This window comes from Syzygium oleosum, unplaced genomic scaffold (assembly GCF_021117445.2).
Source record: "Syzygium oleosum isolate NSW1041296 unplaced genomic scaffold, Sole_v2.1 Sole_v2.23, whole genome shotgun sequence".
NCBI lineage: Eukaryota > Viridiplantae > Streptophyta > Magnoliopsida > Myrtales > Myrtaceae > Syzygium > Syzygium oleosum.
In genome coordinates, this window is record NW_026607507.1 from 5,869,378 (window position 1) to 5,896,443 (window position 27,066).

Below are 27,066 nucleotides of genomic sequence, written 5' to 3' on the forward strand. Positions count from 1 at the left end.
TACATGCCTACTCAACGGTAACCAATCGAATCTGATGTGGAGTTTACCTTCTCCATCCAAGGTCCCGTAAGTTCTCTCTCGATGTTTTTCTTAAGAGAACTTACAGGGAAGAACCTCCACCATACCGAAGAATTCATTCTCCTATCTTCCCTTAATTCTTTTAAGGTCCTACTCATGACCAATTTTGAACTTCTTTTCATGGGCGATCTTGTAGTGTACAAGTGCATCTTTGCTTATGAGCTTGGCATCATCTCACTTCCCTCTACTTTTGAGTGGACTTAGTTTGCTCGAAAGTAACAGCCCGGCAATTTGAAATTTTGTTCGACTTAACTTCCACTTATTTCGTGAAAAATGAATAATTTAAATAACTTTTTTTCCCAAAATCGCTTGAAATAATTAACCAATGAAAAAATGTGTCTGTGACCAATAACGACTGCGTCTGAACGTTTCCGTGGGCGATGAAGAACATTCTTCATTCATTCATATTTGTAAGCAATACAAGCCATTATTTTTAGAAAAATATTATTCAAATCATTAATTTTCTAGCTAAACAAAACAAAACCTCACGGTTCCAATGTGGAATTGCCCACTTGAACCGCTTGGACCGGACCGGTTATTAGTATTATTATTTTATTTCTTAAAATCTTTTAAGAAAGAAACCCTAATTATCTTCGGTGTTTCCCCTCTCTTTCCAGTTTCCAGTTTCCCTTTCCCCTCAGCCATGCCTTTCCCTCTCTTCAGTCTTCCCTCCCGGCTCTTTCCCCTGCCGTCCTTCTCTTTCAAGTTGCCCTCTCCCACTCTTTCCCATCTCTTCCCACCCTCTCATGCCTCCCTCTCGGGTCTTTCCTTTCCTTCTTGCTCGCACTCTGACCCCTCACATTTGTTGCCGATCACTCTATCTTTCCGTCCTTCTCGTCCTTGAGCTTCATCGTTCGTACTCTGTCCCTCTTCAATTGTGACCGGTTCCATTGGACCACTCAGGCCAATCAGTCCGGTTCCCAGTTCCAGAAACAAGAATCGGTCCTTTCTGGTCTCCGATTTCTAAATGGGACCGAACTAGACTGGACCGAGAATGGATTAGCCCTAAAAGTGGGTATATGAAAAAAAATGTGCCCTGACCGAACGGGAACCGGTCCTTTCCGGTCTACGGCTCCTAGATGGGATCGGATCATACCGGACCAGGAATGGGTCGCCCCTCAACGTGCCAACACGGAAAAGATGTGCCCCGACCCGAGGGAGGCCCAATTTGACCCGGGTCCACGGTATTTCGGACTCTCTCTCTCGTACCCGAACGGCTTTCTCCAGCATTCGACTCCTTCCCTCTCCGCTCCGCCAACACATAGCCTAGGCTGTAAGCAGCCGAAAACGCCTCTCTCACTCCCCCTCCTCACTTCGAGCTAAGCTCGCTCGCGCGCAGGCGCAGGCGTCGATCTTCTTCCCCGGGTAATCTCTCTCTTCTCCTCTGGCTCCCGGCGATGACGATCGGTCGTTTTCCGACGAGAGATCTTCCCGCCCGAGCGTTGCAGGGCGTCGGATGTCCGTGCACTTCTCGTCGGCGCTCAAGTTTTCGCACTGCTCGCAGGTCCTTTCAGGTTCAGCCGACGGTTTCGGAACGAGGCGGTGCCGGAGCTGAGCAGGATACTCGCTGCCTGAATGCTGCGACGTCGGTTCGTCGCCGGCGATCGGAGCTTCTCTGCTTGTTAGTCGCCGGAGGACAAGACCGCGATGGCCGAGCCGAAAGTCAAATATGATCGCCAACTCCGGTACTCGGTTTGCAGCTTTTGTCTGTCGAGTTCTTTTCTGTAGCTCGCTGTTTCCTGAGTTTTTCGTTTCCTGACTCGTTTGAATTAGGATATGGCAAATTGATTTGATGAGAGTAGGAAGAGAGCTTTTGCAGAACTAATTTTGTTTTAATGAGAGTCCGAGGTTGCGCTTGGCAACGCATTCAATGGAAAATTCTGTGCGCACAGTTTTTAGCTACACTTCTGATGTTGGTGAAACATCCATTCGATTGCGCCTTAGGTGTTGGAGGATACAGAGAAATTCACATTTTATCGATTTCTTCGTTATGTGGGAATTGCTTTAGTATTTGCTTGAGAATGCTGAAGTGTTTCTTGAAAGCGGGGTTTAGGGTTTAAGTTTTTCGGTATAGATCCACTTAATGCAACAGAGTTCGCTTACAGAGGTGGAGGTCAACTTGGGAGAGCATTTTCAACATTCTTTTGTTCAATGTTGATGGTCTTTACCTTACATGTAGATCCCTAGGTCGCTGTAAAGTATTCCGTCATGTTTCTTTGTGTTTTCACGTGAATAAATTGATATCTCAGGATCTGGGGTGAGCAAGGCCAGGCTGCTCTTGAGAAAGCGAGTATATGTTTGCTCAATTGTGGTCCTACTGGCTCTGAGACGTTAAAAAATCTTGTTCTTGGAGGGGTTGGGAGCATCACTGTGGTTGATGGATCAAAAGTTGAAGTCGGGGACCTTGGAAATAACTTCATGGGTTTGTGCCTTAATTGTGCTATCTTTCCATTTTCTTTTGGGATCTTTTCTTGTTCTTTTTTTTCCTACATTCTCATTGACTCTGCAAATTTTAGTGGATGAGTCGAGCATTGGGGAATCCAAGGCAAAGTGTGTGTGCTCTTTCCTTCAAGAGTTGAATGATGCAGTTAAAGCAAAGTTTATTGAGGAGTATCCTCAGGTTCTAATCGAGACAAGCCCTTCATTCTTCTCTCAGTTTACTTTGGTGGTGGCTACTCAGGTATGAAGTTGTACCCTACCATTGTATGTTCTCTTTAGTTGTTCATGTAAATTTTTGAAATCCATTTTGCTTGGTTGTAGCATAAAGAACCATACCATTCTTGCAGTAGATACTTGTTATTGATTCTTCTGAGTGCACAATTGAGTCCTCGTAATTGCTCTTTCAGCTGGTAGAAGACTCTATGATCAAGCTCGATAGAATTTGTAGAGAGGCAAATGTGATGTTGATATTTGCTCGTTCCTACGGACTTACGGGGCTTGTGCGGATCAGTGTAAAGGTGATCTTCTTGTGGTACCAACTTTTGACTTTTGGATAACACTTGTTTGTTATCAAGTGATGCGATTTGCTTGAATCAGAATTGCAGATTTCTTTATAATGTTGAACTGAGAAATGTGTATCGAGTCAGACAGAAATCTATGCATTTACTGTTACAAATATACGGTCAATCTAACATCCCTTTTTGTAGCAGGAGCATACAATAATTGAGTCAAAGCCAGATCATTTCCTGGATGACCTTCGTTTAAATAATCCATGGCCAGAATTGAAGAGGTTTGCATTTATTTCCCGAAGATGCATGATTCTTTGGTTTCATAAGTGTCAAAATGTATCAAGTGACTTGGTGAATCTGATGATTAGAAAATCTTCTTCCACTGAGCCCTGATTCATGTTGTGTCATAAGGATAGTCCATTCTGTTCTTCCATACATCATACAAGCAGTGCATCCAGATAAGCGCGTCATTTATGACTAAAATCTACCATGTCAGGTTTGCAGAAGGCATTGAACTGACCACTGCAGATCCTGTTGCTCACAAGCACATACCTTATGTTGTCATTCTTGTTAAGATGGCAAATGAATGGACAGACTCTCACAATGGCAGGCTTCCATCAACTAGAGAAGAGAAGAAAGAATTTAAGGTTTATATTCAGTTTTGATGTTTTATACCGAATTACTTTGCTTATGATAAGCTGTAACAGGAGATATTAATGGTATTGAGCATTTCAGGAGCTTCTGAAATCCAGGATGATTGCATTTGACGAAGACAACTACAAGGAAGCTATCGAGGCATCCTTCAAGGTCTTTTCGCCTCGAGGAATTAGTAAGTTGTAGAAGTAAGCGTATTATTATTGTGAGGATAGAAGTTACATTCATCGAGACCTTTTTGGTTGACGGGTTAAACAGCCTCATGCATAGCTATATCCCTGTACAGCAATATTTCCTAATAGGGCTTGCTTGCAGGTACTGTGGGGAGCCGGGTAGAAGTTCTTTGTTCTATTTCTATCCAATCAAGAACAGAATTTTTCTTATTGTATTGATCTTAATGGATCCAATTGCCTTTAGTATTTTATTGGTGGCAAATTGATGCCTTAAAAAACATTTAATCCATGGAAGAAATTGAACAAAGATATCTGTTGAATCCTCATACGGTTGAACCCTACGTACAAGGTTATACATGCATTTTGTCTGGGTTGATATGCCACCCCTATACTTCTTAACAATAATATTAGAGATACAAAGATTAATTTACATAGTTAATTTACAAGTGGCATTGTCCATTCTTGAATATGGTCCACTTTTTCAGATATATAGTTGCACTTTATCATAATACTCCGTAAACAAATTTTGTGGATCAGTCTTAGTATCCCCGACATTTCTCATTAAAAGGTTCTTGCCGTCCATCCATTCTCTTTTGTTAGTAGGGCTCCTTTCTTGTTCTGTTGGCATAGCCACCTTTCATACGTTCTTTTTGCCGTTCAAATTCATTTTCATTTTCAAGGAGTTTGTAACTTTCCACAAGCTCTCTTTTGACTCCCAAAAGGCGCATATGTGATTGTATTCCTTTGATCTATTCCCTTAGCTGTTATTTCGCAATGAATTTTGATATGTTTCACTTTCCATCTAAATCCTTAAGCTCATTGTTCCACACATGGATATTGCATTTGCCTGTAGGCCCCTCATATATATTAACTATTCGATGCCTGACTTTCTTGTTCCCATTTTCAAGTGCTCTCCCATGGCATCTTCATTACCTAAGATATGGATGGATCTTTGCGAGTGGAAAAGTAATGCTTGCTCCATGAATTATTTATCAGCAGTTTTCTTGTAATAAAATCGAGCTGTAGCTGCTGCATGTGAACACTAACTTAGTCCACCTTGTTTCTTTACCAGGTCACGAACTGAAGCAGATTATAGATGATAGTGCTGCAGAACTTCATCATAGTTCATCAGAGTTTTGGGTGATGGTGGCAGCTTTGAAGGTAGTCATCGCGATTGCTGTCTGTAACATCTATTGCTGTTTGTTCGACTTTGACATGGTTTAGCTAGTACTATGTACCAATCAATCTAGATTGGAGGTCCTGGTGGATGGGTCGTGGCGTCTTTTGGAGTGATGCTTTTCAATAGGGAAAATTACCTAATCAGTCCTAAACTTATTGTACGGATGTCAATCAATCCAAAACTTTCCAATTTGCCAATGTAGCCCTAAACCTTTATGTGAAAGTCCAATGTAGTTTTTCTGGTCAATTGCCGTTGGAAATTGCTGACGTGGCGGTCCAGTCATTGTTGACTGTCCTACGTGGCACGGCGAGCGATTTGACATGCACAACTCAATTGAAACGACATTGTGTTCCTTCATTTTCTGAATTTTTTTGTTTTTGTTTTTTTTTTCTTTTTCCTTTTCCACGCTATAGTTCATCTTCTTCTTCTTTTCTCTGTTTCTTTTATGAAAATGAAGGGAAATCTTCATGAGTGAAGCTGAAAGGGTGAGGACAAGGGAAATATTCACGAGTGAGACTTGCAGCCTACGAGCTTCACGAGGGAAGGTTGAGCCACCATAGACGAGGACTAGACGACCTTGGTTGAGGTAGTTCATGGCTTCTACAATCTTGGATCGAGGTCATGAGGGCTCGGCGACCTCGAATCTAAGGTCGAGATGCCATGGATGACAACCTTGGTCAAGGTTACGACTTCGAGGTCATGGTGGCTCAGCGACCTCAAATCTAAGGTTGAGCCGCCATGGAAGTTGACCTCGGATCGAGGTCGTGGCGGCTCGGCCACCTTGAATCCCATGGAGGGTAAGAAAAGAGATCATGAAGCGAAGCATTTACGTAGAATTAGAGGGGAAAAAATTGGGTACAAAATGGAATTATTATGCTTTTCTTGATTCAGGGTAGCTCTTGAATCAGCTCCTCACGATTACAGGAAACCCCTGAAATGCCCCAAAAGGAAAAAAGACAAAAAACGAGGAATCTTAAGTTGAAGACAATGAGCGAGAAGTTACATTTACTTTCAATTTTCATTCCACAGCTTGAAGGAATCTTGAAGAGGATGAAATCATGGGTTGAAGACAATGAACAGTTGAGCTATTGAGATACACCATGTTGTATTGCACCCAGAATCGGAAAAAAACAATAATAATTAAAGTTATTAAGAATCGGATTCCAGAGGATTGCTGACAAGATATCTTCAAGTAACAGCTACCAAGGCTTGTCTCGGGAGACAGGTGAGATCAATGGCCTCTGAGCGGCAACGGGACAGGCGAGGATGAGGACAAGCGGCACCGGGGACAGACGAGGTCTAAGGCTCGATTCAGGGGGCTAGTCGGCCTTGAATCTGGGTCGATCTGAGGTCCAGATGGGTCGGCGGCTTGTTTTGAAGATGAACAGTAACAGGAAGATGAAGATGGTGGTACCGTTCATCCACAGAGGGTGAACAGTACCAGGAAAGAGCAGTTAAGGAAAGGAAAAATAAAAAAGAAAGAAAAAAGAAAATTCAAAAGATCAAGCAAAATGGCGTAGTTTGTCTACATGTCATATCGCCAGCCGTGCCACGATGACCAAATGCCACGTCAGCAATTTCGGGCAAAAAGTGACCGGAAGGATTAGATTAGAATTTTCTAAAATGGTTTAGGACTACATTGGCAAAATTGGAAAGTTTAGAATTGAATTAGCATCAATAGGTTTGGAATTGATTTGAGTAATTTTCTCTTTCAAAATGACTCATTATATTTGGTAAATGACATAAATTTTCCAAGGTCCTATTCTTTTTGCCCACTAATGAAATGAGATGGTCAGTCCCTTCATTGTTGCTTTGTTTTTCCATTGATTCCGCTAGGGAATTGAGGTTGGGGAGGGGGAATAAGATTTTTACTGAACTGGTAATTTGCATGGACCTCTTGTTGTATCTTACTTGACATGTCTTTGAATTGTGTAAACGACAAGTATACTGCGAGTGCATTTCACAGGAAGTGAAAAGGGTTTGATTTAAACCCAGGAATTTGTTCATTTAAGCCTGTGCATGTCTTTCTTCCATTTCCAGGAGAATGCTGCATCATCTCTCAGTGGGTAGACACTGAAAAGATATTTTCCTTTTCCAGGTCTCTTTGAGTTGTTACGATTTGAGATCTACAAGCTAGAAGCCTAATAGAACCCCATAAATTAGAAGCACAATGTTTAGAATACCATGGAATTAGTTTCAGATTCATAATTTGGTTCCATTTCCTACTACCCTCGTTTGTGAAAAAATTCAATTGCTCTTTATACTGATCTGTTCATAGAACTTCTAGCCAACTGTTGACTTTCCAGCAAGATACATTTTATTCTTAAGTTGGATTCACGCATCATGTTGCTTCATCTTTGCAGGAATTTATTGCAAATGAAGGTGCTGGAGAGGCACCCCTTGAGGGTTCGATACCAGATATGACATCTTCAACAGAGTTAGTGACTTAGGAATGAATGATGCTGTTTATGTTCTCCACCATTGTGTGAGAATAATTGGTGACATATCTTTTGTATCGTTTCTCTTTTGCAGACATTATATAAACCTGCAGAAGATCTACCAAGCTAAGGCAGAGGCTGACTTTCTTGTTATGGAGCAACGAGTGAGGAATCATTTGAAGAAAATTGGCAGAGAGACGAATGCGATTTCAAAACAAACTATTCGAAGCTTTTGTAGAAGTGCGCGAAAACTCAAAGTGAGTTCTTTTTTACATGATATAATTCATTCTTAAAATTGGCATACTGCATTAAATGACAAATTAAGAGTAGAATGGTGTAAGGTTAAGCTTATCAAAGTCGCTTCGGTGTCCATTGAGATAAGTGATGCTGCTGAGTTTGCTTGTGTGCTCCTTAACCGTTTTTCTGTTGACTCCTGTTGTAAGTTTCTACATCTAAGCTAAAATTGCTTGCCTAGTACAGATATTTTCCCCCCTGGATTCAATTATGTAACATCATTAGAATCCATTTTTTTCATTTTTGTTTCACTTCTCCTAAATCTCTGCTCTTTTTTCCTGAAAAAGAAGAAGAAATAACATTTTTCAGCTGTAGGTATGCAGGTATCGCCTTGTCGAGGATGAATTTAATTCTCCAGTCCTATCAGAACTTCAGAAGTATTTAGCAGATGAAGAATACATGTAAGATAGGGTTTAGCTTATATGCCTTAAATTACTTACCTGCCGAAATATGCAGATGCAAATGCTACATATGCATGGCTAGATCGTGAGACCTTGAGCCCCTCCCTCCAACAAAGAATGAGAAGTTCACAATTTGTTCAAGGTCTTCTAAGCACTCTTTTGGGGTGCTCATCAATCGGTCATGGACCTCGTCCTTGAAAGATAAATTCAAGAGTCCAGCCGTTCTTACCAGAAATTTTAAAGATATTCATCATAAAATTATGCTCAATAACTTGATCTTTTTCCATGATTACAGCTTTGCCCTTTAATACGTTTTTATAGTTTCTTTGTGGGGATGTGGTGGATGCTTCGTTATGGCATGGAATGGTCAGTGTGTTTAGAAAAGTGCATTGGTGAAGCTGGTAATAATCACATGGAATGGCATTTATTCTTTTGGAACTAATCCTTGACAGCATGGGCTGTGCTTAGCCCTGGGTGATACATTTTCTTTCCCATTATTAGGCCTTAAATTTTTCTTTTTGCGGGCACTTGCTTAAGTCAAAAGTCATGTATCTTCTGGATCAACTTGGACTTGGCTAGTGCAGGTTGAATGATCCATGTTAGTCTTGGCTCAACCACATGGCTTGTTTCAATCTTCCACTAATTTTTTCAAGCTGACTAGCATCTGACAATCTGTGGTTCTTGTCGATCAGTGTTGCTGTGGGGTTCTCTATACTGCTCCGAGCTGTTGACCGGTTTGCTGCTAATTATAACAGCTTTCCTGGAGAATTTGAAGGGTAAGTTTTGCCGATATTGAATTTCCTCCAGCAAGCTTTTCAAAAATCGTTACCTGATCTCTGCATTTCTCTGTGTGGTGAATACACTGCAGCGAGATGGATGAGGATATATCTCGGTTGAAGACAACAGCAGTCGGTCTTCTCAGCGACTTGGGCTGCAATGGCCAAACCTTGACTGAGGATCTTATTAGTGAAATGTGCCGGTTTGGCGCTGCAGAGCTCCACGCTGTTGCTGCTTTCATTGGAGGAGTCGCGTCTCAGGAAGTGATCAAGGTTGCATCATCATCTCTGTTCACCCTAGCATCGTTGGTTAATTCATCAATGTCAAGTGCTCCAAATAGCTGGGGCTGTTATTCACCTCTTCTTTTGGTCATATTATGCTATATTTTACTTTAAAGCTACATTCTCTGTTTGTTGCAGCTCATAACGAAACAATTTGTTCCCATGTCTGGGACGTTCATCTTCAACGGCATTGACCAGAAGTCTCAATTGTTGTCCCTATAGCAACTACAACGTCGAACTGGTAATTTCTGATGCTCTATATAGCCGCACTCGCCTCCGTTTTCCTTTTCGCACAATTGACAGTTTCTAGAGGGGACTCAATTTCCTCCGTTTGGGTTGTTGCAGATCCTCGCTTCTTGAGAAGTGCATGGCGGAAATGTCAGGTGGGGCAACATCCTGCCAAGGAAGAAGTTTCGTGTGAAAGCCCTTATGGGATTATTAGAGGGAACTGTTGCGAGAGGATTCTTTAGTTTCGTTGTGGAGCTCATGGTATCAAAAGATGTACGATAGTACGAAACCGAATTACAGCAACAAAGAGAGAGATGCCTACTCCCCCTCAAATGAATTTGTAATCCCAATAATCACTGCCGGTTTTGTTGAATTAATTTATTCTGCCGAACTTACATATGTTTGTGTCGGTCTAATTCCCTTAAAAGGCACCGATTTTGGCTCGGCTCGGCTCCTAATTTTTGCCCAAAATGTTTGTCTAAGAAAAAGCATATATTTCAGCCAGTACCCAAATTTGGCCCCAGTGAAGATTACGTTCGATAATGCCTGTCAAAGATGCGAGGTGCCATTCTTCGTGTACTCGACAATTCACAATTAAAGTTTGGACAAAAGCGTGACCGCGCCAGATTTGAGTACCGAATGAACATTTTTAGGCCAAAATCGGGACCCAAGTTAAATTTTGTGTTTCTATAAGAATAATTGTACCAATGGTTCTTGAAGTTTGACTTAATATGTAATGGTGTCCTTGAATTTTTAATTTGTTCATTGTAATCTTTAAATTTTTTTTACATGTTAAATTTAGTCTCTGGATTATATGAAAATCGTCAATATTATCCCTAAACTTGAAATAACGAAATAATAATATTGAACATTTTATATAGTATAAGGACTAAATCAAATATGTACAAAAAGTTCAGGTATCGCATTGAACAAATTATAAGTTCAGGAACGACATTGAACATTGAGTCAAAATGTAGGGACTATTTACCTCATTTTCTATTTTTTGTGAGAAAAAAAAATTTTGGACTAGCATTGAAACCCGAGCTTTTGATACTTTTTAAGGGAATTGAGCCCTTCGTGTCTTGCTCTTTTTTATTTTTCTTTCGTTTGGATTTTTCTCCAATATTGCTGATTACAGGTCGACCAAAAAAACAGAAGTAACTGCCTTGACTCAGAATAATTTGTAACCTGGTACTAGGAAGATGCCAATGGAATCGTTACGAGGAGATATTTAGCCTAAGGGTCCGTTTGTTTGAGGAAAAGTGTTTTTCGAGAATCCGTTTTCCGGACTTTCACCCGTTTGATTGGCCGAAAATGATAAGTCAACCCGAAAACACTTTCCGGTCAAGGAAAAATTCATGTATAAAATTAGGTTAATGAATTCTCTAATCTAAGAAGGTGAAAACACTTTTCGAAATTATTCATCTTAAATTTTTTAATATTTTATATTTTATTTTCTTTCTTTTTTTTCTTGATTAATGAAATTATTCTTATAAAATATTTTTAAAAAATCAAAATTTTAATTATTTTTAAAAAATAGAATTTTTTTTAATATTTTCTTCTCTTTTCTTTCTTTTTCTTTTCTTTTTACTTCTTTCTTTTTCTTTTTTTCTTTCACTTTTCTTTCTTTTCCTCCCTCCTCCTTCCTCCGCCGGCCGCGTGCTCAGCGACGGCCGGCAACCCAGCGACCAACCAAGACCTAGGCCGACCGGCGAGCTCAAGGCTCGAATGATCCAGGCAAGCTCGGGCTTGGACCGGCGAGCTCACAGCTCACTAGATCCAGGGGAGGTTGCGGCTCGCCAGATCCAGGCAAGCCCGGGCTCGGACCGGCGAGCTCGCGGCTCACTAGATCTAGGCGAGCCCGAGCTCCGCCGAGGTCGGCAGGCTCGAGGCTCGACCGAAGCCAGCGAGCTCGCGGCTCGCTAGATACAGGCGAGCTTGGGCTCGGCCGATCCCGATGAGGTCGCGGCTCGCTAGATCCAGGCTCGGCCGAGGCTGACGAGGTTGCGGCTCGCCCTACGCAGGCGAGCTCGAGCTCGCCTATGGCCGTCGTCGGCCATTCGCGGAGGAGTAAGGAGGAGAAAGAAAAGGAAAGAAAAGAGAAAAGAAAAAGAAAAAGGAAAAAACGAAATTTGAAAAATAATTAAAAAAAATCAATTTTTTTCAAAAAAATAAAAGAAAAAATAGAAATAAAAAAAACTAAAAATTCGATTTTAAAAAAATTAAAAGATACAATTTTTTTTTTGCCTAAAATAAAGTCATGAAATTGAAATAATTTTCCAATGAAATCCAAACATCAAAAAACGATTTCCACCATGCATCACCAAACAAAAGAAAACTAAGCGTACTCTTGGAAAGTGATTTTCCGAAAAACATTTTCCTTTATCATTAAGTTTTTCATAAAACAAACGCACCCTAAGCCTACTCCGGGAAACCAAAAAAGAAAAAAAAAGACCACTTACCAACTGATGGCACAAGGGTCACGATGGGAATGACCAGATATACCGCAAATCACACTTTTGTCTGTGTAGTCATACGTCTATGTACCGAGTCCGTTCTATGAACGAGGAATCGGCTATCGATGGCAAATACAAGGAGTTATGCATCAGATCTGCGTATAATTTCTCCTTTACATTATTATTACAGAATTATGTTAAGCCGGTACCCTAGTGTTCGGTGTTCATCTCAATGTTATCCCAGTCGTACTTTAAATTTTGGTTCCTAGTATTAACAAACACTTTATTTATTGATTTAACCAAAAAAAAACACTTTATTTATTGATTTCGTATTTTATAAAATATGCTGAAATTAATGTAATTTCCCCTTTTCTGATTAATCTCACATAGCCTCTCTGCAGTTAGCTGAGTGAACACCATATGAGCAAACTATCAAGGCTTCGGAGGTTATGAAACGAAAGAGCGATGCTCTCCGCTACTTCCTAGTTGCAATTTTACTATGCGCTACAGCAACCGTCACATTGCTGTTGAATGTAAACCGGAGCTGATCCAATAAATATCAGTCTTTCATCAAAACCCCAAAGTGTGCAATAATGTAAACAACATTTCTGACCTAATCAAAATTTGGAGGACCGCTATGGCTGTCACAGACATTTGACGCTCCGTTTGTTTCGCGAAAAATAAATAATTTAGAAAATATTTTACTAAAAATAATCGCTTGTATTGTTCGAAATAATTAGTCAATAAAAAAATATTTTTATCATCGACAACAATTTTTATCTAATTATTTTCCCAAACGATAAAAATATTTTTTATTCATTCATTTTTGTAAGCAATACAAGCGATCATTTTTATAAAAATAATTTTCAAATCTTTCATTTTCCGCGAAACAAGCACTCTTCGACAAGAGTTCTTACCGAAGTTCCTCCAACCACTGGCAAAAGCATTGCCACAGCAGATATCAACTCTTAGCATCTGCCAATGCCTTCTTGATTGGATTGTACACGCTAAATTCCCCGAAGTCCCTCCGACCACTGGCAAAAGCAGTGCACCAAGTCAGACCCATGGAACAGCCACACGCACGCACACACACGCACAAGAGAGAGAGAGAGGATGGATAAAACGCAATATCATGCTCTTGCAATGCCGAAGGGAAGATCAGTTTGCCCAACTAGACCCATGAAACAGCCTCACACACAAACACAGAGAGAGAGAGAGAGAGAGAGAGATGATCTAACATGCAGTATCATGTCCTTGCAATGCCAAAGGGAAACAGCTAATCCTGATTGGCTAATAATGTATTTGACCCGCGAATCGTTTCAGGAGCCACAATCACATGTCGAGTCAGAGTGATCAATGCAAGCATATTCAGTAATCATCAAATGTGTCACAAAATCATTATTAAATACTTGTTCTAACATTACTTTAAAGTGGGTGAGGCATCTAAGAACCAAGAAAATCAAATCGTTGATATATAGCAGATTATCCATTTGCAAAGAAAGAACAATATCTATATAGCCTGTGTGCCTGGCGGAATACCTGTGCTTTATATCCCATCCAGCAGGAAGGAAACGAGGGTTAATAGCTTCAACAAATACTTGTCTCCATCTTTGACAAAAGACACTAATGCCATCCTCCCCATATTCCTTCAGTATATGATCGACAACTTGTTTCCCATGGGGTCCATGTCCTAACAGCGATAATTTGGAGTTGTGCATAGGCTGGGTTTCATCATTTCTAGAATCACCAAGGTCTAACCCTTCATTTTGTAGGTTTTCATTTTGGTTGTTGCTATCATGAGCAGGAGCTTCTGGTTCCATCCCTGAATTGATTGCCTCTATCTCCACTTGGTCTGTGATCTCTTGGTTGGCATATTGCTGATCTTCTTCAGAGAATGAAAAATCAACTGTTTCAACTTCTGATCGATTCACTGTACTTGATATCAGCCTTTTCTCAGTACTTCCAATCTGCTCTTTCTCTGGAATAACGCCACTTTTGGAATGTTTTAAAGACTTCCTTCTCTTCTTCTCAAGCCGTCTTCTCTCATGAGAACTCATTCCAACTAACAAGGCTCTTTCCAGATCCGCATTAGATATATCTCTTCCTCCATAAAACTTCATCACAATCTGCAAATTCATGACAAACGAATTAATAGCAAAAACCTTTAAAAGGAGGTAGGAGGTCAAAGCAGATGAAAAAAGTGAATACCCAACACAAAGCTGCGTGGTAGAAAGATAAAGAGTATACAAACTGAGGGTCCCCATTAGCGTCTTCTTATTCAGAGCACACATATAGTTTTTCCATGTCAAAAAGATGAAGAAAATTGTCCTATGAATCTTGTGCATGTATGGATACTGGAAGATCAAAATGAAATTTCAAAAATCCGAAAAGATCAAACTAGCCTTCTGACTTGAAGCAGCTGAAGCTCCAGCATGAGTTATAACTGAATCTATAGAATTAGTTTTGGTTGGATCCAAGATAACAGCGAATATAAAGACGAAAAAGCAAAACAATGTGCCGCTTCAATTGTGAGTCAAAACACTGGAGTTAGAGATACAAGATTTCAAGACCTGTGTCAATTCTTCACGGCGCTTCTGTGGCATTCTTTGTCCATGGCGTATTAGAGCCATTGCAGCCGTTCGTAATTCTAGAGGAGATATACCAGCTTGTTCAAAATTTATCACCATTGCACATGTTTCTGATGCAACTTGATCATCTCTCAGGTCAACAATATTTCGAACAAAAAGTGGAATACCAAATTCCTCCGCAATTTTCCTTTTGTACTTCTCAGCCGCAGCATGAGCAACCTCATGACAGTCCACGCAAAGCAGGACTATATCATGAGAACGATGACTTTTCAAATGCTCAGGGAAGTGCATTCTGTAGCACGAAGGAATAACCCGGTAACGCAAGTAATGATTACCTTCACCACAGCCAACACAAATATTTTTCTTTCTCTGAATGTAAAATTCATTATCTTCATCTTCCGGACGGCCTTTAGGCTCAAAAAGAAGCATAATAGCAGGAGGATCATCGTCAACCAGCTTTGCGAGATCACGGCGAAGATACCTGTCACAAGTGAACATTCATCACACCAGTTACATAAACATGGGAAATAAGAAAAGGAAACTGATTGAGAAAGCTCCGAACCATTCAAGCTTTCTACGGTCGCAGTAACAAAGCAAGCGTCCATCATTTGCGTAGATCCTACAATTATGGTACACTGGAGATTTGCAAGAGAACTTTTTAACAAATAGCTCTCGAGAAGCCTTTCGAGAAACTTGTTTCAAACTTTTAGTACCATTTTGTCTGGAGACTACCTTGTTAGTTGATCTCATAGTAAAATTAACCAATATAGAATAATTAAAGACAGATAATGGACAAGTTCCATCTTGACCAAGGCAGTTTTGAAGAACTACCAGAGAGAATTCATCGAGGTTGTCTATCCTCTCCTCTAATAGATCACAGTAACTGTCCATGTGACTGCAAACAACGGGTGATGGAGATGGCGTGGAAGAACTCAGGGAATCCGTATTAAAATCAGCCTGCCTTATGGTGTCAAATATATCTGTTGGAGTAGTTGGAACTTTGCTTGCAAGAGCAACAATAGCTTGATCTGACAATACAAATCTTAAGCTTTCATCATGCACACGGGCCTTAAAGAAGTACACAAGCCGCGGTAAGTAGATATAGTAATAAAGTAGCAGGCAATCAACCCAAACAAAAGCAAAGAATGAAAGGCAAATGTAATAAAGGACGATACAGTATCACATGTAGAAATTGCAAATTGCCCAGTAAAGATCAGAATTTTGCCTTGGTTTCTTCAATGAATCACCAGGAAGCCATACAAGTGGAAAAGGAGACATAAGAAGGCAAATTCTAAACCTTGACCAGTTTCCCTTGTTTGACGAGGCAAGTGACCATAGTACTCAGTTCATGCAGTTTAGCTTAGATGAAATTTAGCGATGTTCGCACAATATAGCTGAATGACAATACAACAGCTGGCTCAATAGTTGAACCTGTTCCACCCACATGACAATGACATCAATTTGCTATGTTTAGCTCCAAATTTGGCGACTAAATCCATAAAAATAAAAATTTGGTGCAGAACTATCCGATCACCCCTCCTATCCGAAACAACATTATCAAGTAAAGATTATTGCAGAGACAACAAGAATAAGGTAGTCAAAATCACATTTTCATCTAGGATCGGCGAGTTTGCCATGAAATTGGACTGTAAGATCTAATTGCAAAATCTTCAAATGTTGAAAAATAACTCTAAAAAGATTATGACCTTCATACACATTAATGTTCAATGTCTACACTAATACAACCAGGCTACTATAACTAAAAATAAACAAAAACAAGGTCATTTTTTTTAATAAGACAGTAAGTTTGATTACAGATTCGCAACTAGTAAACCATAGTTTCAACTTGCCAAATAACAAAAGCATGGAATATCTAATTGTAAATATATGACAATATGAATTGCATAGAAACTCATTATATCAAGTTTTTAAACAGTCTTCACTTTGTAGTCGATAAGCGCGAAAATAATTGGCCCTATAGAATCATTATGTCTACTAACAGAGGAAAGAAACTTCATAGAATCTGGAAACAATAACGAAAGAAATATTTCTGGCTAATTTTATATGTCAAATCCTCCTCAATGAAGCTTTCCCATCGTACATGAGGTTGTAGAAGTAATGTCTTTTGAATTTTCAGATTGCTATTTATTTCTTGTTCCTTTTTAATGATATTTTCGTAGTGCTGTGCCAAATCTGTTCCCATTTTATCGTTGATCCTTGAGGTTTATTTTATTTGTTTTCTTTTCTTTTTCCAATTCTTTCAGTCATATTTTCCCTATGCCAAATGGGCTGGTTATCATTTCATTATATCACAGGCTTCTTTAAAGCCAACTTATCTTGAAAGAAGCTCCTATGAAGCTTGTGATCCAGCAATGATCTGAAAGGCGATTCCAAGTGGGTTCACGTGTCAACATGCTATCCTAAAATGATTTCACCTGATTAACATTTTTGCCGCGACTTGACGGGATCCTCCACTTTAGGCTCGTAAAACTGTACGTTTTTATGAGCTGGCACACATTTTTACCTAGAGCAGACAAGAAGACCGTGGCCTAACAAAGGCAAACAAGAAAAATACAAAAAGACCCTATACTTTAAATACCATTGCAGATAGCAAAAGGACAATTCAACTGATCCATTGAGATGCCTGCAAGCATTCCTTGTAAGAAAACAGGCTAAGAACAGACATAGAGAAGTTAAATCAAATTACTCTGATCCTTCGCAATTTAATTTGTCCCTTCCCAGGTGAGAAAGGTACCTTATGAACAGACAGAAAAGTCTGCAAGCATTCCTTGTAAGGAAATAGGCGAAGTTGCCACACTTATCATTATCTAGGAAGAATTACAACTAATAAGACTATCCAGAATTTTTCATCTAACTATTTGATGCACTCCAATTAAAACAGATGAACTTTCATTACCAAACAGGTTGCTGTAAAATTTACACTAACCATCAACTCCCTCCAAGCGCACAGTCTTCTCACGATATCCTGAAACTGATTATTGGAATGGCATCAGAATATACTGCAATAAAAAGAAGCTAAAGGATACAGATACATGGAAGGCAGTGTACCTGGGCTTTGCAGGCATCTGATTCGCCTCCTTGACCATTTGAATGTCGGGAAATTATTGATGATGCAGCAGACTCCCCTGGTGCAGCTTCAATATCTTTCGTGTATCGTTGCAAGCAAATCATATTTGAACGGCGACATGCCTCCAGGACAAAATGCAATTCATCATCGAAACAAGATTCTGGTGCAATATTTTTCAGAAAGTTTCATAAAACAAGAAATACAGATAAGAGGTTTCAAAGAGATATGTTGGCTCAATTCAAAACATACATTCATCACCTTTGATCTCTAATACCAAAACCACATTGCAGACAACTATATGCTAGAGTTAAATGTTCATGCTGCCCAGCCCTCTATCCAATTGAACTTATGTTTCAAAGGAATACTCTGACCAATCATGATGGACTTCCTTATTTGGCCAGAATTCTCCCCGAGAAAGGAAGCAAGAAAGAAATGAACTATTTTGATCAAAATCAATGCAATAAAAAATCATACCATTATTCTTTTGTTTTAGCTCTCCAACCAAACAGCGGGCAACATATAGCAGATAGCATGCATCTGTCCTGGCATATTGCACCATTTCTTGTGGCAATGGACGTAGTCTCCAGTCTTCACGCTGCATTTTTTTTCATCAAAACTGTAAGGACAGACATGTCGCTTAAGTGAAAGATAATATAAGAGAAGAATCTACTGAGAAGCTCCATGCATGGCTTTACAGATTATATGTTCTACAATGCTGGTAAGAAGTTCGCCTAAAGGCAACCATTTTAGTGCCTTGTCTGAGGGTTATGACCTGCTTCTCAGCAAAAATATCTCTATCTGGACCATGAAAACTGAACACTCAGATAATATTCTCTCGAGTCATAGCAACAATAGAGCTAGCAAGTGAACAGACATTGCAGGTTCCTATAACGCCTCAGGAAAAATTAAACGAGGCTTATAGATGCTCCTATAGTAATGCAAAATGGGACGAACAGAAAGAGAAGACATACATGTAACACATACATAAAAAAGAGCCCAGTGCAAACCTGTAGCGATTTATTGGTGGCAACACCGCAATAAGTTTCAAGTAAGTATGCCAGTGATCTCTGCGGCTTTGACAGAATGTCGCAGGCCTGCAGTTGGATGACATGATAATAAATATTCATCAAAATTGTTTTCATCACCCAACCACTCGACACCCCCCCCCCCCCCCCCCTCCTCTTCTCTTCTCAACAAATGCAGAAAAGAAAAAAGAGAATAAGAAATGTTCTTATGTATACAGTTCATGAAGAAGGCATTCAATAGAGACAAGCTCACCTTTGCAGTATCAAATAGATTGACAACGTAAATGTGGAAGTCTCTTTGCAGCCAGAGAACATCATTATCAGCTCCGTGAAACACCTACATAAAGACCGAATTGGTATTAATGTAATGCAGCTATTCACTATAAGGAAACTTTGGATCAAAAAGAAGAAGAATAATGGGTAATTTTAAAGGAAGTTTATGAAAAATGAAACTTGAGCTGTCATTTAAGTCTAGTTTTTAATTATCATAAACTTCATCAGCCAGCAAGTTAACACTCCAGGAACATGATGGGTATATGCTCCCAGACATGTATGTAGATGCATGTCAATCATTTGTAGTGCAAGAGCACAAACAGATACAGGCAAACAGGATTCAAATTAATCCAAATAAAGGGGCCAGCAACGTGACAGTCTGATAGAAAAAGTACCTTGCAAATACTAGGCTCACTGAAAACTGGACGAAGAATTCCCATAGCATCATGAAGCTTTATTGTGTCAATCAAATAGTCCTCATGCTGTGTGGAGATCTATCGAATTTTGGAAGCACGAAAGAAGGAGGCAAAAGACAGAAGCTTTAGCAAGCTGCACTTACCACATATTGAATAGCACATTCCGGTGATAAATGTCTACTCACCTGCATTAGGGCGGTAAAACCTAAAAATGAACGTAAACTGTGCTGTTCCGTATCAACAGCAAAGACTCTCTCCTTGATCAATACATTGGCTAGTTCCTCCAGTTGTTGCTCAGTTTCCACCCAAGTATAGGCATCGCTAGTCATCGGAATCTTATCACCAGGATAAAACGTGAACTCCAGTTGAGGTCTATCCAACAGAGCAGTAATCTCCGCCTCATATGGATGCGAGTGTGAAGAAGAATTCCCTGTCAAATTTCAGCATATTAAGCCACGCTTCATAGATCTTTCCACGAAGGTATCAGAAAAAATACGCGAAGAAATGCTTCCAAAAAAAAACGACCAACACTTGGATGTTACATCATTAGTCGGCTTTTCTATCCCCGACGAAATCAAATAAACACCAACACAGAAACCCTTCCATCATTTAAGTTGATGACATGTCAATACCTCATGTGCGATTCGCCGCTGGAATCCCAACAGACGGAAACAACATATAATGCGACAAAGACAAAGCTTTCTCTTCTTAACGCAGGTCAAAAGTTCGATTTTTATACAAACGCCTTCCATTGACAAAGGACCAGATACCGCACGTCTCAATAACCACGGGCACGAACCGAAAGGACAGTTCATAAGTTCTCTCATTGAACAAATACAACAACCTGATCACCTCAGTTTCATCATAAAGACGTATCTGACTCGAACTATTCCAAATTTTCTGGCATCTGCACAGTTTGAAACTTCTGAATCATCGCTACCTCGAAACTCCAAAGCGCAATCCCCCCCCCTCCCTCTCCCCACCGCCAACCGACCGGCGCAGCAGCAAAACAGAAGCAAAAGACGAAATGGTTCGAGCTCAGTTTCCGGAGAAACGTACCGCCATCGGAGCCCCCGAGCTTCAGATGCTTGAAAGGAGAGTAGGAGTTATCCGCCAGGGCTCGCCTGAAGCCGTGCTGCGGCTTCGAGTCGGCGCCCAAGTAACACGCGGGGCGGCGGCGGCGGCGGCGGCTCCCCTGCTCCCTCCGTCTCCGGTAATGCAGGGCGAAGAGCACGGTGAGCGCCGCCGCGACGGAAGCGAAGGCGATCGCCATTCCCAACTTCCGATTCCTCTCCATCTTCCTTCTGGTTTTTCCTTCGCTCTTAGCTTTCTTCTTCCGAGTTCTTCTTCGTCGTTGTTCTCCGCAGGTTCGGTCGGTCAATTTGCTACGTTGCTGAGTTAATGAGGGAGAGAGGGAGAGGGGGAGTTCGTGGGCTTCGGCCCAGTTTAGGATGGGCCTGAATCTCCGAGACTAATGGGCCGTCACCTCATCGGGCCATTTGGTGATTGGTGCAATTTTTCATCGGATAGATACTGTGATCAATGAAATTTCAATATGCACAGCCCCTTATCGAGCTGGGTATTGCAATTTCTCTTTTCGTCTCTAAAATAAAATTTATGCGTTCGTGGCTAGATATATGATTAAATTACTCCCACAAAATAAAAAATTCGGCAAATAAAAAAAAAATATCGTTGTGTTTCGAAAAATGATTCCGCCCTCATGAATGCTGAGCGAACCTGAAGCTTGACCGATAGAAAATGATTCGGTTTCTACAATATTAAATTCAAATGTCACGAAGAAAAACAACATTGATGATCGATGCTCCCTTTGCGTTTTCGCTCTCTGCAGCGTTGAAGAGAGAATCCACCTGAAGCAGATAAGTTCGGGGGATCAATGAAATACCGCGCAGGGCTCAAGTAAAACAAATGAGCCGAAATTGAGGAGGCAATTCATAAATGGAATTATCCCTGGAAATTTGGGAAATCAAAAGCATAACTTTTCGAGAGGAATCGAGCTGTTGCAACGTGTCTCTTGTTATTTGTCCTATTGCAAGAATTTTGAGAGGATAAAACTTACGGAGCGTCATTTCTCATCGCTCCGATGATTTTTTGGGGTGATATTTCTTTTGATTCCTTATTGACTGCTGATTTTCATTTTTTTTTTCATTGTAAGGGTCGGAAGTCAATTGAGTAATTGAATTGCTTTTTTTTTTAAGGCTACTATCACGAAGAATCCCAAACCGGTACACATGTGATAAATTTACCCAAAACCAATTTTTTGATCATAAAAAATCCTAAACTGGTATACCTGCGACGAATTTATCTTCCTTTAATTTCCTTTAAATTTTACCATCAAATTGTCGAATTGGATAACACGTGGCAGCCGAAGAGTGTATCAATTTGGAGTTTTACCCTTCGTTTGTCACTCATGTACCAGTTTGTGATTTTTCGTGATATTAATCCAGAACGTTACGCACTTAATGACCCAAAAAAAAAAAAAAAAGAAGGAAGGAAGGAAGCTGCTAAGTGGCTGCAGTGGGTCCCACATCTGCCCCCCTTTCATCCAAAGTATGGGGGGGGGGGGGGGGCGTCCCAAGCACTTTGGAGTCTTGAAGAAGTAGCTGGGCCGCTTTAGGATCACCTAATAAAATCTCGGAGGATGATAGTTGAACGTTCAAACGAGCATCGCTTTTCCACCCCTCTTTCTCTCTCTTTTCTTCTTTCTTCTTTCTTCCTTCCTTTTTTTAATTTTTAATTTTTTTTGTGCGTTTGGTTCGTGTGAACGAAGTAGAAACAGAGTCCCCGAAGGCCCCACGCCATGTGAAACAGAACCATTCGACAAAAATGGGGGGGAGGGAAACCCACACAGCCCCCACCATCACGCTCGTATAGACCCGGAAGCAAAAGGCGGAGACGAAGACCTGTAGATGTCGGAAGATGCCATATCATAGAAGAGGAGAAACGTTCCTTTTTTTTCTCTCTTTCTTAGGTGCAAGGACGAGGTTACGTTTGCCGACCAATGGAGAAGTTACCGAATGCATTCGGTCTATGCATTACCGACGTCGCTATGTCCATCGACGCGGGTCACGTTGCGAGGCTCGCGTATGGGCTGACCATTACTCATATTGGTCTTCATAAACCGAGTCTATTTTTATGTAATATTTGTTTCCCAGTCAAAATAGCATGCGATTAGGGATGATCGGTTTCAAGATGGATATGTCCCTGACCTCAAACTTGGAACTTACCCTTGTTACGATCGGCTCCTAGTTTTTGGAACTGGGAATAGACTCCGTTGACCCTGTAATCGACTTGGAGCCGAACTAGTTGGTTCTATACCCGGGAACTGGCCGGGACTTTTTTTTTGTTTCATTTTATTATACATACAATATGCAAGTGTCAGATATGAGTACAGTTTTCTACTTGAGGATGATATGTCAAACATATTTAATTTCCATAGATATTTTCTGTTTTTTTTTTTAAAAAAAGAGCAAAAGAACTTGATTAAAAATCACCCGCCTGGGTGGCGCTGCTGGAGCGCGCACTATTCCTCTCGCAAAAGGTTGAGTGTTCGAATCCCGGGTGCCGCAGGGTGACTTAATCGGTGCACGTGTGTGGTGGCTAGCACGTGTCGCCCCCAGGGTTTACCTCCCGGCTGTCGGTCGTGCGGGGGTCCCTGGGTCATCAAAAAAAAAAAAAAGAACTTGATTAGAAGGTTATGGGTAAACCGGTCCCCATTCCAAATTCTCTAGTACAATCGGCCGGTTCAATATATAGAACATGAAACTGAACCGACCAAGATCGACTTCCAGCTTTTGTGGAACCGGGAACCTGACCAGTCCTCTTGCGAACCGGCCTCGAACCGACCGGCGAGCCTGATTGCTCACCCTCACATGCAGCTACGAAAACACCCTCCGGCTTCTCCACAACGAAAGGGGGTTAAGAATTTCCTCACCTAATTTGATTTTCACGATTTTCTTGGGGGGGTTTCTCACATGATTCTTGAATTGCCTGAAAAGGAAGGTGCACCTGCAACTGCAACAGCAGCAGGTGACTCCATGAGAGGGAGTGGTGTGCGATGGCAGCTTTTGCGGAAGGGGAGGGGCGGTGAGCGCTTGCTTGGACAGACGACAAGTTCCCTTGTGCAGTAAAGCGACGGGGACGACTTTTGCAAGCGAGACTTTTGCAAGCAACGCATCTCTCGACCAAATTTCCAATCACCCCGCACCACACTCGAATGCATGCATCCACCGCACCCCCACACCCGCACACGCACGCCATCTCGCAACACACGTACGTTGCACACATGACCACTTCACTTAGTTACATCGAAGAAATTTCCAGGAAAATTTCGAAACCCGTCCTCAAATTCTCTTTTCTTGTGTTCTCGGATCGATTTGCATCCCCGCTTTCTAAAACCCACGAAGGGCACCGTAAGTAAAACATCTTCTTACAATCTCTGCTATGCTCCACTCAGCATTTGTCGCGCACTCAGCATTTGCGTTGAGATGCAGGTAAGGGGAGCATCAGATCTCAAGCTGCAATGTTGGTACCTGGGCTCCCTGATCAGCATCAACCCTTTATAATTCCCACTCATCTTTGCTCCTTTTTTTTCTTTTTGCTAAAGCAAACCTTCCATTGCATCAGAGAAATTCAAATATTACACAGAAAAACTAGAGCCTACATCAACATGATAAATTAAAGAAGACTCCGCTAACACTAAGTTTTTTACTCTGGATGAGAGATCATTAAAAAAGAAAAATGATGCAGTTCCTAACTGATAAAAAGCTCATTTTGCAAGCTCATGAGCAACAACATTACTAGATCTGCTGATCCACTTCAAACTCCATTATGGGTTGTTGTTAAGTAGTAAGCGAGAGTCCGAGACGAAAGGATGAATATACCAAGGACAAATACCCTTTTGTTGAATAGCATCAATTAACACCTTACAATCACTTTCAAAAATCGCTTTGTGGATGCCGAGGGACTGAGCAGCTTTGCATGCGAGAAGAAGAGCTGTAGCTTCCACTTCCACTAGCGAGTTCCATCTTCCTCGTCTTGTCCACGCTTGGACGACTGAGCCTCTATACGATCGTGCAATAATCCCTATGGCACCTCTGTTATCTTTCCACGCACCATCTACATTAAATTTCAACTCTTTGTTTGACGGAGGAATCCAAAAGTTTGACCGTACTCCAATAAAATCTGGTTCCTTGCTTAACTTAACTTTGTTCTCTCTCCTGAACATATTTAAATATTCCAAAAAATCATGTATGATCATCTGAATTGCCTGGGAAGGAATTAGAATAGTCTGATCATGTAGCTTTACATTTCTGCAACGCCACATTCTAGTGCAAAGAATTGTTGTATAAAGGGCGAAGAGCTTGCAATTCACTCCCGTTTTCTGTGCTATTTTTCCTGGTTCAAGAAAGTGATTCACCGTCTCTTTCAGAGAAAAGCTTGCAATCCACTCATCTTTGTTCCTAGCGTTGGCTTTACGTGTGCCTACATCGAATTATCAATTCCCTTCTTCCGAAGTCTGGATACATCCGACCCGTTTCAGCGTGGATTCCAAGGGCCGACCCTGATCCGGAAATTTTCAATTATTTTCCTGAATTTTTTTATATAATTACTCCTAGCATTTATCCATGCACAGTAATAACTGCCCTAAACTTCAAAAATCGATCGGACGTTAATCTGAGGCGCATGTTCCCGAGGACCTCGGCCTTATCCTTGGCATTATTAATCTCAGTATTTTTCGTGGACTCGAATGACGATGTTGCCCTCCGGGTACTATACTATACGGAATGTCCAGCGTGCCTGGCGCCGACGTCAGTAGTCGTAGTGGTAGTCCTATGTTTTCAGTGGCTGAAGATCGACGGGAAGAGAACAAGATGAACTTGCTGCAGTTCCACGAGATCGCGCCACGTGTCGGGAAGGCTCGTGACGTGGGCCCCGCGGGGGGGGGGACTGCAGGTTGTGGCAGTGCGTGCACGTGGGCCGGTGCGCGATCTGTCACGTGATCAGTGGACAGGCTGGGGGTCTACCGAGGAGGTCGACGAATGGGAGCGCGCCGCGTGTCGAGGCTGTTGGATCTGATCACGTGCCTCCCCTCATTTCTAGTTTCTTACTACTTTCCGGGAATTCGAAAGCCTAGCTCCTTGCTTAATGCTACTAAACATGGATTAAGCAAATAGTGTTCAGCGGGGGGAAAAACTAGGAATAAATATTAATATTTTAGTTAGACAACGAGGAACTCTTCTCGAAATTTGGAAGTGTTTTTTTTTTTTCAAAAATCTAATAAATTCTGTTGGATAATATCCTAAAAGGATTTTGATGATGACCAAACTTATTTGAGTGTTTACTGAATTCAATTGAGTTCGTTATACTAGGGAATGCTTCTTCGAATGAAAGGATTTTTCGCAAATTAGCTTTTTAGATTTTCACGCATTTGATTTGCCGAAAATAATTAATCTATGGATTTACGATCGAAGAAAACATCCATGCTTAAAATTAGAAACAGAATTCCCTAACTTGAAAATGGGAAAATGAAATTTCTTGAAAAATAATTCTATGGAAAGTATTTTATTTTATCATAAAATTTTTCTCGGATTTAACACACCCCTTGATGTTGATATAAAAAGAATCATAGGCTGTTTTGGTGAAAAATTCGTTTGCAATCAAGATCTATACGCTCCTCGAAGGAGAGAAAAGGTGTTTAATCACCGGGATAATCGAGAAGTTGAAGCATCTCTAGAGTGTTCTTCAGTTTGTCTCCGTGTTGCTGCATTGCAGATTGTTGAGCGTTCTTCCAACGAGTTAATAAGGATGTCAAACCCATTTGTAAACACACGAGAGAAGTGATTGGACGTAGACCGAAATCCACATTTGTCAGATATGACATTTTCTTATCTTCATTTTAAAGATGTGAGTAGCTTTCCGTTGGTAGACTTTTTGGTACGTTGACAAATCACCATTAAATTATGTTGTGTAAGTATCTGTTATCGGTCTATGTCCCAACACCAATTACGAAATTTGATTTGGAATTTCGAAAGCATCACGGGATTTTCCAATGGTTGACCACCGTAAAGCCCTTGGCCAGATGACATCCCTCCATGCTTAGAGGCGTCGGAAACCAACGTTTGACAGTAGACCTTCTAGACAGTTGACTCCACATCATTTTTTCTCTTGTACTTTTTAGTTATAGCATAAATGTATTCAAAATCATAAAACTTATTATGAAAGTGCAATTGATTCATAAAATTTATAAAAGGTGCAATAATGTCCTAAACTTGTCAAATTAGTGCAATCGAATCCTTTCGTTAATTTTGTTCGACTTGGTTAACAGAGTTGGACGGAGTTCGCTGAAAAATGCCGACGTGGCTACAATGGTGTCGTTTTGGTCCATATCTAAATTTTAATACAAATATTATTTAACTTAAATTAAAAAATAAGCTAAATTTAAATAAATAAATAAATAAGAAGAAGGTGAGAACCGAGTGGCGAGGGCTGCAACCATCGCCAGCCCTTCTCAGCGATGGTGGGGTGGCAAGGGCAAGGGCTGCAGCCCTCGCCATCCCTCACTGCCGGTTCTCAATTTTTTTTTTCAAAATTTAAATAAAATTTGCATCAAAATTCAGATTGGACCAAACTGACGTCGTTTTAGTCTTATATTTCATATTTTAGCCGAGTCATCTTTACATAGGAGAGAAAAAATATCAGAAAAAAGCCACATCATCATTTTCCATCAACAAAGTTGGATGGAGTTACG

At 40.8% G+C, this 27,066-nt stretch overlaps 2 protein-coding genes across 4 annotated transcripts; one reads left to right on the forward strand and one right to left on the reverse strand.

Moving 5' to 3' along the window:
* The first annotated feature begins 1,289 nt into the window (after window positions 1-1,289).
* LOC115680708 (NEDD8-activating enzyme E1 regulatory subunit AXR1-like) lies at window positions 1,290-9,771 on the forward strand. Of its 2 annotated transcripts, none has more exons than XM_030604536.2 (16): window positions 1,290-1,443; window positions 1,583-1,763; window positions 2,328-2,500; window positions 2,595-2,758; window positions 2,925-3,035; window positions 3,228-3,307; window positions 3,523-3,673; window positions 3,762-3,855; window positions 4,926-5,014; window positions 7,397-7,470; window positions 7,566-7,728; window positions 8,081-8,166; window positions 8,859-8,942; window positions 9,035-9,215; window positions 9,363-9,465; window positions 9,570-9,771. In XM_030604536.2, exons 2-15 carry the CDS (start codon window positions 1,726-1,728, stop codon window positions 9,444-9,446), a joined length of 1,572 nt encoding a protein of 523 aa, XP_030460396.1. In that variant the 5' UTR covers window positions 1,290-1,443; window positions 1,583-1,725; the 3' UTR covers window positions 9,447-9,465; window positions 9,570-9,771. The 2 variants fall into 2 exon arrangements, with proteins under 2 accessions (XP_030460396.1, XP_056158295.1); XM_056302320.1 differs by having other exon boundaries at window positions 9,363-9,456; window positions 9,537-9,771.
* A 2,637-nt stretch (window positions 9,772-12,408) lies between these two features.
* Window positions 12,409-20,670, reverse strand: LOC115680707 (protein RRP6-like 3). 2 transcript variants are annotated; one of them, XM_030604533.2, is made up of 12 exons: window positions 20,358-20,670; window positions 19,484-19,728; window positions 19,278-19,376; window positions 18,863-18,946; window positions 18,592-18,678; window positions 18,059-18,179; window positions 17,566-17,744; window positions 17,444-17,488; window positions 15,059-15,564; window positions 14,479-14,977; window positions 13,448-14,034; window positions 12,409-12,942 (listed from the first exon to the last, which is right to left on the reverse strand). In XM_030604533.2, exons 1-12 carry the CDS (start codon window positions 20,593-20,595, stop codon window positions 12,870-12,872), a joined length of 2,763 nt encoding a protein of 920 aa, XP_030460393.1. In that variant the 5' UTR covers window positions 20,596-20,670; the 3' UTR covers window positions 12,409-12,869. The 2 variants fall into 2 exon arrangements, with proteins under 2 accessions (XP_030460393.1, XP_056158277.1); XM_056302302.1 differs by having other exon boundaries at window positions 17,414-17,488.
* Window positions 20,671-27,066: the final 6,396 nt, after the last annotated feature.